We start from the raw sequence: 13,591 nt of genomic DNA, 5'->3' as shown, positions 1-13,591 counted from the left end.
TACATTAAATTCTTGATAACACATCTCTACTGTAACATACATGTTTACAAAATTTTAACAATAACAATGCCTTTAAATGAAAAAAAAAAAAAGTCAATTGTACAATAAGTAGGTATAAAAAAATTAAGGATTTCGTATAGGAAAGAAAATATTCATAATATTCTTTATCTTTTCTAGCAAAAAAATATAATAACACTTCAAAGACCAAAATGAAAGTATAATTACCTTTTTTAGGAACCCAAATTAGTTTACATAGTGAGTTAAGAGTCAGCTGAATTATCAGAATTGAAAGCTGCTTACTAACAGAATTAATATTTTTAATTAAAAGTTATCACCAATTCATTAATTGTCCTAAAAGAATAAAATATGCTTGTGATTGATTAATATGTGAATAAAGAAAAGACGGGGTGTTAAAATTTTAGGGGTGGGACGATATACCGATACACCGATACATATCGATATTTTCCTCTAAGATATGGTTTACGATACAAGCATTCAAATATCGGTACTAAACGATACACGAACGACCTATCCAAAATTGAAAATGAAAGTACACGTCCTTGGAAAATGGCGGCTTGTCCGAAGCGAAGAGATGATAGCATTGATGTTGATTATTGAAAACACACTTTAGAACTAATAAGTCGTTGTTTAGGGGTAAAATGTTTTCACTTTTAAGTAGCATCGGAAGATTGGACAAGAAAAGTTCAGTATGTAATGCGTGCTATACACAGAAAGCATCGTTTCCAAAGCATTTGATATTAATTGTTAATCCATCTCGTATTTTTTTTTTTTTTGTAATCTTAGCTTTGCTACAGACTTTCAGCAATTAATAAAAATGTAAATGTGATCGATGTTTTTAAATGAATTTTAGTCAGTGTTCTCTGCTGAACTACACAACTATTTGTAAACAACTTCTTAAGAGTAATTTGGTAATAATAATATGTACATGTATTTTTGTTTTTGAAAAGTTTTAGTGAATGATATTGATGAACTTTAAGTATTAATTACAAAGCACACATGATTTTTATATAGAATAATTTGTTGATTTAATGTCAAGGCAAAAAATGAAATGAAGTACTAATTTTTTGAATAGTTTTATAATTTATCATGTTGATTTAATGACAAGACAAGAAATGAAATAAAATACTAATTTTTTAAAATAGTTTTATAAGTTATCAAAATATCGAGATACATATCGTATCGTGCCAATATATCGAGATATGTATCGTATCGCAAGATCTGTGTATCGTCCCACCCCTATAAAATTTTGACATTGTACTCCACAGCATGCTGGTGTACAAGAACTCTTTGTGCAATGTAAAAACAATTGAGCTATTTTTCCCTCTCTATGGTGTGTCAAATGAGAGCAATTAATACACTTTTGATTTTTTTAAAAAAGTGATGCCCACACAAATTGATTTCTATGAATTCATATTATCTTTTTTCTTCTATGTACAATCCCAAGAAATTCACATTTTTTAAGATTATCTACACCAAGTAAGAAGTTGATAATATTGTATGACAATGAAAAGAAAAATAGAACATTAAATTCTGAGGAAACAAGACACATGTACTATTCAAACATAAGTTTTAATCTCTTTAGATAAGGATGATTAAGCTATTTAACTTCAACAATGTTAAGGTACAAAACAAGAACTGTGCATGTTGAATATGTAAACCTTTCCATGACATATATTTTAATTGGAGAAATGCACACAACAGAACAAATGAGGATATGTATACATATATATTTATTAGTCTAGATCTATCAGATACCAGTAATTAAATGCATGACATTAAAACAAATTACTAGTACTCCTATATATTGAACCAGTTGGTCATATTAGTAACTTGCAGATTTAAAATTTTAGCAAGTTATTTCAATATTTGTAAAGAAATCTGAGGTACTCAGAGAAAACACATGGGAACATAAATGTAGACAGGGTTGTCCCTAAGAAATGAAAAAGCAGGGGGCATTAAAACAGTAAAAGAGGTCTGGGGCTCCACCCCTTACAGGTGTTGATGGGGAATACCAGAAAAACTGGGGGATTCCATCATTTAAGGTGGGCAAATTCCCCAACTCCCGGGTCCTAGGGACAACCCTTGGTATAAGAGGCCCCACTTTATACCGAATCATGGATATATCATAAACAAGCTTCAGTACCTGCAGGTGAGTAGTATCGTGTATCTTTGTCATCGTCTGGCACACTATTCCCTTCCTCTGCATTCCGCAGTAAACTTGTCCTCTCATTTGGCTGACCGTGTGTTCCTAAATATAGAAAGTATCAAGAAATGTACAGCAACTATGCTGTAATTAAAATGTGTACATAAACATTTTGAGGATCAATTCATTTTATGCTCAGTACATTAATTTTTTATATTTTTTATTGATCATGGTAATGAATGATATTAAATTCACAAACTTTCACAACAAATTTTTGTTAAAAAAATATGATTGTACTAATATATGTGTTATTATTGTGGTAAAGTAAATGCAGTTTTATACACGGTAGAAACACTTCATTGGGATCAATTTTTGTTGTCATCTAAAACAGTTTTGTGGGAATTAAATTTCATCATTTCAAAATTAACCCTATTCAATATATATTTATGTGAACATTTCATGTGGGATTTAATTTCATTGATTATTGTTAGCAACAAAATAAACAAAATATAATGATTATAATCCCAAACAAAATTTTCTGCTTTTACAGTATACCTTTAAGTAGTATCTTTTTCTCTGTTGGCAGGACTTTAAAATCCAGGAACCATGTCTCAATCCACGTAATGATAAATGATGCTAATAAAAGAATATAACTCAGAGGGTTCTCAGGTTTACCAGCATGGCTGAACTGAAAGATAACAACAAATGGAATGATTTTATGTACAAACTAATATGACATCTTTAGTTTTCAGGTGGCAGAGGATAGTTTTTTTTGCAATCAAAACGTTTGACTGACGGTTTACTTAATATTGAGCTGCTTTAAAAATGTGCATTGAAAAATTTTAAATTCCCTCTACATGTAATAACAGTATGAAGTAGTCCCTTGAGAAATTTGAAGCTTTTAGGAATAAAACATGTACAACTTACAGAATGAGCCCTAAAGATGGCGCAGGGACAATCTCAAAATTTCATGTGAATCAAGCCTATTTTCACTATTTCGCCGCAGCCGCATCTGCTTCCAGGCCCGTGCGCCTGACCTAAGCTACCACACAAATTGCAGAATAACATTTGTACATACCAATGAACAGCAAGAGATAATGGCTCAACCACCTCGTTTTCAAGCTACAATTCATCCTGTGAACCCACCCCGCTTTTCTGGTGAAATACCGGTAGAGCGAGTTTTGAGCTTAGTTTCGTATTTCTAGTCCATATCCCATATACAGTAGTAGTGACACTAAAGTGTCATATTTCAATAAAATATACAAGGCCACCAAGTCCCTCCAAATGCACCCATAAAATATTCTAGCTATAAAATTACCTATAATATGCATTCAAACCTCAGGTTTCTCTATTTTTTCTATTTTTTGACCGGTACTTTATTCGAAACTATCCTCTGCCACCTTTAACTTTCAAAGTTTGTCTTGCAAGTAATAAACCTTGCTCAATTCAAAAAGAACATGCAATTCTGAGTAAAAATATACCAAATATGTCTTGATTCATTGAAAAATAAAAAAGTTATGGCCAAATAAGAGACCTCACCAATTCTCGGTCAACCACCTTAACCCCATATTGTTTCTTCCACATAAAACAAATGCAATTCTTACAACTCCAGATGATAAATATACCAGCAAAAAAGTGTTAAATGGTAATTTTAATCTATTTCAAATACATTTATATGTAAAAAGTCAAATATAAAGGGCACATTTTGGTGAAATGTACTCACATGTATCACATACTCCCCTATTTTTCATGTTCTATGAAATTCCATTTTATCTCATTTTCACTTGGATTTATATACCTATAACTTCTTTGCAAAGTTAAAACCCCTTTCAACTTTCAAGATATTTATCATGATATGCAAAAAACCCTCTTGCATCATATGCTAAAGAAAAAGTGTCCAGGAAATGGCTGTTCAACACCCTACCCCTGCAGCCATTTCTTCAGTGTAATGAAAATGCACTGTAAAAATGTGTTTGTCCTAGCTGAATTCTTTCTAAGTGTCTGATATTCACTTTTAACAGTTATGAGTAATCAAATACATACATTTCATTCTCCTGAATACTAAAAGTGATTATTCTGTCCATCCTGGGCAATTGTGGGCAGATTATATGAGCCTAGCAGAATTCAGTAATTACATGAAAATGCACATTTCATTGATATTACTTCATTAAATATGCAATATAAACTCTTTGTTTTGTTATTATTTAAAGAAAAATAGTCATGTTATAGCAAACCATTGAAAAATTTAGATTCTGTAACATTTAAATATAGATAAATTTAAAAATTGAAAAGGGGGGGGGGCATATTTCATGAAAATATCAATAACGGAATAGGTTAAATTTGGAAAAATAAAGCTAAAAAAGTTTTTTTTGTACTATATATGGTTAGGATTAGTGACATTTAGGTATGCTGACTGATTTTTATTTTCAAAATAATTATATTTAGTAAATTAGCTTGAAAAAATGGCAAATATATGTAATTTCAGTGATATTGCACTAATTAATTCACTTAAATTTTAATTAGATTTAATTAATTAAAGCAAGACATGATTTTAATTATGCGACAATACCCAAAGTATCAAATTCAAACAATTAATTTATTCTCTGGCAAAAAATGCCTGAATCTTATATGATTTATTATGCTGATGGTTCAAAGTCTTTAAAAATGTATGCTGGAAAAGAGTACCCCCCCTTGCTTTTTAGTGAATATACCTATCTGTACAGATTTTAAATAACAGAAACAAAGTATTTTTTTAAATTGACTTACATAAATAAACCCTTTTGTATGAAAATCAGACTAAAATTCACATTTCTAAAAATTGATGCATTCTTGAAGGTGGCAGAGGATAGTTTTTTTTGCAATCAAAACGTTTGACTGACGGTTTACTTAATATTGAGCTGCTTTAAAAATGTGCATTGAAAAATTTTAAATTCCCTCTACATGTAATAACAGTATGAAGTAGTCCCTTGAGAAATTTGAAGCTTTTAGGAATAAAACATGTACAACTTACAGAATGAGCCCTAAAGATGGCGCAGGGACAATCTCAAAATTTCATGTGAATCAAGCCTATTTTCACTATTTCGCCGCAGCCGCATCTGCTTCCAGGCCCGTGCGCCTGACCTAAGCTACCACACAAATTGCAGAATAACATTTGTACATACCAATGAACAGCAAGAGATAATGGCTCAACCACCTCGTTTTCAAGCTACAATTCATCCTGTGAACCCACCCCGCTTTTCTGGTGAAATACCGGTAGAGCGAGTTTTGAGCTTAGTTTCGTATTTCTAGTCCATATCCCATATACAGTAGTAGTGACACTAAAGTGTCATATTTCAATAAAATATACAAGGCCACCAAGTCCCTCCAAATGCACCCATAAAATATTCTAGCTATAAAATTACCTATAATATGCATTCAAACCTCAGGTTTCTCTATTTTTTCTATTTTTTGACCAGTACTTTATTCGAAACTATCCTCTGCCACCTTCATACGTTTTGCTGCAAGTAAAACTATGTGTGGATGCGGTGGTAAAAGGTTCATTGTATTTGTTTTTTTTATCAATTATACTTGTAATTATTGTATTAATGTACATGAATGAAATCTTCATCAATATTCAATTTTATTTCTTTAATGTTTGCTGATTTTATCAAATATGCAATAAATGTAATCATTTTGGGTAATAAATTATATACATACCTCAAATAAAAATACTTTGGCAATCAAAAATATACAAGTTAATGATGTGGATATCTGTAAAATAAATATAGTGTGAGAAATCTTTAATTTAATTACCTTGTGATTTTATCATCACAAAAGATCAAAAGTTATCTCATATGTAAACAGTAGCATCAGAGATATTAAACTTTCTATCTATTTGTATAATGGTACAAATTTTGTCTATACCATACTAAGTAAGATACTATCAATTAAACTAAACATGGTATGCTCTACACTGTTTGCAGTACTTTTTTTTATTAGGTAAACAATACTTTTTAAGTACACATATAAAATTATTAATAGCTCCCTGAGAAGCTTCAGTTTTCACCAATGTACACAAATATATGTATATTAACATGTACACTTGGTACACCTGCACTAAAAAAAATTGTCTTTTCTTATCTCCACACACTCATGAAGTTAAAACATTACTTCATCTATACGAAAGTGAGTGATAAAGAGCACGGAATCCAAATTATTAATATAATTTAGGGAAATACTGTTCTGTTTTATGGGACAAATCTACTATTATAAGTACTAATAATAATCTATCAATGCACCTACAATAAGTCTTCTATAAAGTAATGAAGATACTTATTAACAAACCAGCTGTATTAAGCCTACTATAAAGTACTGTCAGATGAAATTTTATAAAAGTGAATCTACTATAAATTAATTAAGATATTTACAACAATGAGCCTACTTTAAAGTACTGAAAATACTTGAAGCAAGTAGGCTACTATGAAGTATTGAAGATACATGAACTTACAAGAATAAGTGGACTACATGTATAAATAAAGTGCCACGCCACAGCATGATACGCCCGTCAAAAAATTACAATTATCTTAAACAATTAAAAGTGCAAGAAAATCATGTCAACCTTGATTTTAAGATTTCCATGATTTTTCGACTCCTTAAAAAATGTGTTTATCCATCTCCTGTGGTGTAGGCATTAATTATAACATATACTGCATCATTCATAGATTTCTATACTGGTTGTGTTAGACCTTGCCAAATGCCTATCATATTAAACAATATCAAATTAGTCTTAACAACTTAATCTATACCTAATTAATTTTGAAAATAAAAGGCTGGCCATCAAATATAAACTGACCAACAGTTCTTCTGTCTAATTCCCAAAGGATGCACTGTCAGTTAATTAAGATAATGCTCTGAAGAAATGATTGAGACAACTATAGCCTTGCTACACTGAACACATTAATTAATCTTTAACTGGATGCTTGTCTACTCATTACTCCCAAGAGATTATTGGATCTGCACTATCTACCATAAAGCATTTTTAAAACATATAAAACCTCAATGATTTTTTTGTTAGATTTAATGGCAGACAGGTTTTAATATGCAATTCATATGGACATGCTGATTCCACCCCACCCCCATAAAATTATTTTTTTAAAGTTCATAATATTATGTAATATCAAAATAGTTTATTATGCAAAATCAAATTAGTTTTATTTACTTCTCATCAAATTCATTTTAAAACTTATGCTAGCCAACAAGAGCTATTTTTAATCCAACAGGATTACCCATTTGACCCAATACTCAAGGGATATAGATAGCATCGATGCTCTCCCTCACACTAAACTCATTAATTTCTCTAATTTGACATGCAATTTTCTGTTATCAAAATTCTTCTTGACCAGTGCTTGATAATTAAACTCATGGGAGTGGTGGAATTTCTTTAACATACATTACATTTGTTATAGATTGCTGTCAAGTATATGCTTAAAAAAATAAGTATTTTCTTGATTTAACATTTTTCTAATAAGAATAGTGCAATACTTTTACATTTTTTGGAGTGTGTAAATGAAGAGAAAACAAGACATTTTTTTTTTAAATTTCACTTAAATTAAAGGTCACAGTGACCTTGAAATAGGTCGCGACACACCCTCTACCTAAGATGCATGAAGTGGCCAAGTTTGATGATTCTAAGTCTAATAGTTTTCTAGTTATGGACCGGACAGGATTTTTCCATATTTGGCTATAACTTTTTAATTATAGGTCAGAGCGACCTACTTTTTGTGTGCGACACACCTTCTACCCAAGATGTATCAGCTGACAAAGTTTGATAACTCTAGGCCTTATAGTATTCAAGTTATGAGCCGGACACGAGAAAAGCTAACAGACGGACGGACGGACAGACGGACAGACGGACAGACAGACGGACATGAAGCCTATAACATAATACGTCCCGTCTTAAGACGGGCGTATAAATAGCAATACTGAGGTACTTACTGCAATAAGCCACCAATGATTTAGTCTAAACAATGCGTAGCCCAGCTCAATCAAAACAAATCGAAGTGCCGCTACCATCTACAATATGTAAGGAAAAGAATTAAGGGCTGCATATAGAATGTATTTAAAAGAAGATATTATATGTAAAAAAAATTTCCCTTGTAGTTTAAATTTCTGGAATATTTTAATAACTAAAAGCTATAAAATAACTTACAACTGTGTCAAACAGTGATGTTTTAAATCCATAATTAGCAACCTGCTGTTCAAATGCCTCCCAAACAGTTTCTGAACCTGTAAGCTGAAAAAAAATGACGGTAGTTTTGAAACTTCCTTTATTTTCTTATTTTAATGGAGTTTTTTTTCTCTCTAAATTGACAAATAAAAAAAAAAATATAAAGCATACTGTATGTACACATATACTTAACAGTACTGAAAATAATATTTTATTCGCAAGAACTTATTTTTGTGTAATTACATGAGAAAGTGTTCTCGCGAAAATTTCAATCTCACTTAAAATAGTATTCCTTAAGATTTTATAGAGCAATATATAACCAGAGGACAACTAAAAAAAATGTTCATCTACACATATTGTTGCATTCACTTTATCATTACTGTACACCAACTTTTATTCGCGACAACTTTATTTCGCGATTTATCGAGGTTAAACTAGTTCGCGACGATTAATTTTCGTGATCAAGCCTTTTTTATCTGTTGTTAACAGACATAGAGACCTTAAGGACTGATTCATGGCGAGAAGTTGGTTTACAGTATATATGCATAGGATACAATAAAACAAAAATAAATTCATCACATAATGATATTGGTAATGGTACTATGAACTTTGACCCTTACCTGAGTATAGATGACCCATAATATAAAGCAGAAACACAGATCAAAGAGAGCCAGGAGACAGAAGGTTCTGCGGACAGATGAAATGGTGGAGCAGTGAGAGTAGGGGTGAGTTGAGATTCGCTCGGGTCCGTAGACATAAGTGTCGTTATCGTCTACCACTCTGAAAAAGTCAGTATTTAATTGTTATTTTTCAGCATTTTTTATTCAAAACCAACAGAATATATAACAACAATTTTTTTATTGCATGAATCTTTTTTTTTTTTTTTTTAGAAATTGTTTTCTCTGTCCCTGCAAGGTAGGACATAAAATGTAGTCAGACACAATGAACTTCAAAATTATATGACAGCAAACTTCCTATAAATTCACTTTTAAGCAGCACTGGCTGAATGAGTACTTTAAATCTTAAAGTTACTGTACTATATGCAGTTCAACTTATTGTATACAGGCCACATGCAGGCACTTGTTTTGTATACAGGGTGCCCCTACTAGTTAGGGGTGTACCATATACGAAACAAATGCCTGTGATACAGGTACATGGTACATGTATAATATGTGTAATATTTAACATATCAATAAAGTCACAAAACAAGGATATACATAGATTGTGGTTTAACTTTGCTATAATCTTTAAATATCAGTTGTATACAATTATACATAAGTACTTGCTATACTTAGTATACTAATTTTGGAGGAGACTGAATTCATATCAAACCGTTCTTTTTTTAAATCTATCATGTAAGCATACAGTTCATAAACATAGGATATTCAAATAAGTAATAATATTTATTACATGTAATACAAGGTGTAAAATAAACACCTGTCCAATAGTCAGAATTTATAAATACATACATTTCTCATGCTGAGTCAGACTACTTTGATCTGAACAGAATTAGCAGAATTACAAAATCTTACCCATTTCAGACAGCTTTTAAATTGAAACTGAACAAGAATAATGCATACAAAATACTGTAAAGGTATAATATTTTGTGTATTCTATTTAGCGTCTTTCGCAGAAAGTATCATCTGCTAAATCAAGTACATCGCTAAATGTTTTGTTTACATATATTCATATAAAGCCCATTCAGAAAGCACTAATTCAAATCTAGGTTAACTTGATTAAGTTTTTCATCAATTTCCGCCAAATATTGTATATGCCAAATGAAATACATTTACAGTAATTTGCAAAAATAATTTTGTATTGTATTAAATTCTTCATAAGTTCTATTGCTGATTTGTGAATGAACAAATTTGTGTACTATCTTGAATCTCAAGGTCTGCGGACACAGCATATTTCATGTTTATGTACTTACATCCCTTGGAGTGGTTTTATGATTAGAATTGCTATAGATTGTTTGGTGGTGGTGGGGGGGGTATCCTGCTTTTGCCTCTAAAATGTTAGTGCATATAAATACTCCTTTCATTGATATAATTTCTTCTTATTTCCTTTTGGGGGAATTTCTTTCTTTTTCATACTTGTGGCTGTAACCCTAAATGTCTTATTACAAACAAGATAGCCCAATCCACTATTGCATTTTGTGGAGTAAATTTGCAGTAGGAAGTTGAATTACAAAAAAATGACCATCATCAAATTAACATATAATAGGGTATAGCTCTGATACATAAAATTCCTATGTGGAAACTTTTTTACAGAGCATTGCATTACTTCCTCAATGTATCAAATAAAAGCCTTGAGGTACCTGACATTTGTACATTTCTGATTGTTGAAAAGAGCAAAGGTGTCAATCACTCCTCAAAAAAGCACTTGCATGTGCCTTCCTGTATAAGTTTACTGACTATTAACCACATGTTATCTGATTTGCTAGATGTTCATTTCAGTATATATAAAACTGTACATCATGTACATGCACCTCTTCAAGCAGTGTGTTAAAATTTGTTTCCAGTTTCTTTGTTTCAAATGCATACATAAAAAAAGACTTCATACATTTGAGTCAAGAACATTCTGTCATTGAGGCATATGTTTAATATAATGTACACTAGTATCACACTATTTTTTTGTGAAAATTTATTTCCATAGAAATACTGTATAGGGATGGGTATCGCCAAAAATTTCGTATCGCGATATATCACGATTTTTTCCCACAATATCACGATAATATCATGATATTTTTAAATGCAGTTTTTACCATGATTTTATATGAAAAGTCATTATTTTTCTAAAAAGTATGCGAGAAAAACAAAATTTTACTTTCTTGAAATTTTTATGTATAAAAAATCAGTTATGTTTGGACGTTAAGATGCCGTTCTTTTCACCTTTAAGAACATTTTTTTTACTTTCTCTAATTGAAATGTGAAAGATTTAATGAATAAATGAATAGTTTCTGGACTTTATAGTAAGTACCTAAAGACCGGTATTTAGGTCTCCGTATCATGATACGTATCACGCAACAAAAAATCGCGATATACCGGTATACCGATAAAATCGCACATCCCTAATACTGTAAATCACTTTTTATTCGCGAGAACTTTATTTTCACGTAATTACGCGAGACAATGAGCTCGCGAAAATTTAATTCTCGCGTATATAAGTATTCCTTATGATTATATAGAGGAATAACAACAATTCGTGAATATTATGTCTTGCTTATAAAGATCCAATGATTGTCTCGCGAAAATAAGGTGTTGCGAAAATTTAGTGATCTGCAGTACTTAATTTGTATCAGTATATAATCATGGTACTAAAGAGAAGATAGATTTTGTGGAGGAGAAAACTGAAAACACTTTAAGGAAGAGACCTTGTATTGGTAATTATAAGGCAGATATTTACTTTCAAATAAATGCTAAGGGAGATTTATGTAAACTTAAGTTTTCAGAAAAAGCATCATGGCACAAATGAAAAAAAATCTTTTTCTAGAAGAAAATAATCCTTTTCAGTTTGTTATTGGGAAAATTTATTGAGCAATGCATTCCTTTTACAAATTTTGATGATCGAATTACATTTTGAAATGCAATATCTGATTTTTCCTAAGTTGCACTCGATGCGATCTGGTGATAAAGGAAGTAATGTAAGCCACTTTCCAATGTAGCCCACTCTGAATCACTACATACATGTAATTATAAATGATTTTACCTGGAGGTCATGCTTTGGTTGTGGACACTGCCATATATTGCGTTCCCTGCTTGTCTGGCTTTCTGTTCCCGAGCACCACTCACACTGACCATGTCATCTGACGTCTAAAGGGAAAAAATAATGTCATTAATATGATTTAATTGTTAATAAATTTTAATTATTTTAGAAAATTCATAAAATATCAATTTTGAAAATGCAACTATATTGTTACATGTTTTGTCAGAATCTTTATGCATACTGCCATAGATAAACGAGAACAAAAATGGATTGTTTTTTTTTTCTTTTGGGAGGGGGAGGGGGATACTGTAAAAATGTATCGAGGTATCACAATATAAAATATTTTTGTCCACAATTTGCAATATAAAGGAATAATGTTAAATTATATGATTGCACGGCCCCATTTATAAATTCCATAAAATGGAATCATTGCTCTTTTTGTTTCATAACATGTAAGCATTATGCATGTATACATGTACATGATGTATATTTGGATAAATAAATCCAGTTATCAGGTTATTTCACAATCAAATGATTGTCATATACGGGTATAATTGTAGCCGGTTATCATATAAAGTCTTACCTTTCAAATATTTTCAAGCGGAACTATCTGTGTTCTTATCATCAAATATATATTTTTATAGTAATCATACTTCCTTTTAACATCGACACAATCATGTGTGCGATCAGCTGAGCTAAAACAGACACACGGACACACTTACCAGTATGTGTCTTAAGAATTAGGTCAACCACTGCATAATGCACGCCCTAATTACTTAACCACACCATTCACCTACCGCATTAACTGACATGATTGGCATCTCCGGGTTCAGATGGCAGTCCAAAGTTTCTGTTTACATGTTACATCGCGCCATCTTTGACGGTGATCATGTGACTTTTTCTTTGTATTAGTCAGTCGTACTTCAGAACTTTCGGATTTAAGAGATATAATCCGCAAGAAAGTTGGATGAATAAAAATCAATAAATAAATGACAAGTAAATAAATAAAAAAAATCTTGTGGATCTTAACTTTTATCAGATATAAAGGGAATTATATTTGATAAAACCATAAGTATACAATCATGTATTTGTAAAATGTAAAACAAAACGTACTTTAGAAGACTGTCTTCTTTTCGATTAAAAGAAAAAGAAAACACAGGTGTTTGAATACAGGACCCCACCCCCCACCCCAATAAAGACCCTCAGACCTTCTTTTTTTTATAAAGCATTTTTGAGACACATTTGTAACCCTAACACATGTATATATCATCAATTCCTATTTTGCTTTTCTATAATGTCATCCATGCACAAATAAAATATTGATCTTACAATAGTCACCAAAAAATCCTATAAAGGTAAAATGGCAAAAACAAATGAATCGTCATTCGAGGCAATCGATGAACCCCATCCATTCGGTCATACTTTTACGTGTATAGTGGCAATTAGAAAAAAAAATAATCTACAGTTCTACACTTCGTTGTTAGCAAGCTTTAAGGCTTTCTTGATTTTTGATCCTT

The 13,591-nt window shown here is 31.2% G+C and overlaps 1 protein-coding gene across 2 annotated transcripts; it reads right to left on the bottom strand.

Annotated features, from left to right (window-relative positions):
- Positions 1 to 2,127: 2,127 nt before the first annotated feature.
- Positions 2,128 to 12,961, bottom strand: LOC134258995 (STARD3 N-terminal-like protein). 2 transcript variants are annotated; one of them, XM_062741617.1, is made up of 8 exons: positions 12,872 to 12,961; positions 12,078 to 12,181; positions 8,990 to 9,149; positions 8,352 to 8,435; positions 8,138 to 8,215; positions 5,861 to 5,914; positions 2,720 to 2,852; positions 2,128 to 2,269 (listed from the first exon to the last, which is right to left on the bottom strand). In XM_062741617.1, the coding sequence occupies exons 1-8, from the start codon at positions 12,893 to 12,895 to the stop codon at positions 2,145 to 2,147; spliced, it is 762 nt and encodes a 253-aa protein (XP_062597601.1). In that variant the 5' UTR covers positions 12,896 to 12,961; the 3' UTR covers positions 2,128 to 2,144. The 2 variants fall into 2 exon arrangements, with proteins under 2 accessions (XP_062597601.1, XP_062597668.1); XM_062741684.1 differs by lacking the exon at positions 12,872 to 12,961 and adding an exon at positions 12,658 to 12,781.
- Between the last annotated feature and the right edge of the window lie 630 nt (positions 12,962 to 13,591).

This window comes from Saccostrea cucullata, unplaced genomic scaffold, assembly GCF_032062105.1.
Source record: "Saccostrea cucullata isolate Sc308-1 unplaced genomic scaffold, CSIRO_AGI_Scuc_v1 ctg15740, whole genome shotgun sequence".
NCBI lineage: Eukaryota > Metazoa > Mollusca > Bivalvia > Ostreida > Ostreidae > Saccostrea > Saccostrea cuccullata.
This window is presented reverse-complemented; position numbering and strand designations above follow the sequence as displayed.

Excerpts from the sequence above, each read along its gene's own strand:
- LOC134258995 (XM_062741617.1), bottom strand. The coding sequence starts at position 12,895 with ATGCCAATCATGTCAGTTAATGCG. Across the intron at positions 8,216-8,351 it reads CATCACTGTTTGACACAGTT|ATGGTAGCGGCACTTCGATT; the intron begins GTAAGTTATTTT and ends TACATATTGTAG. Across the intron at positions 2,853-5,860 it reads CCAAAGTATTTTTATTTGAG|TTCAGCCATGCTGGTAAACC; the intron begins GTATGTATATAA and ends GTTATCTTTCAG.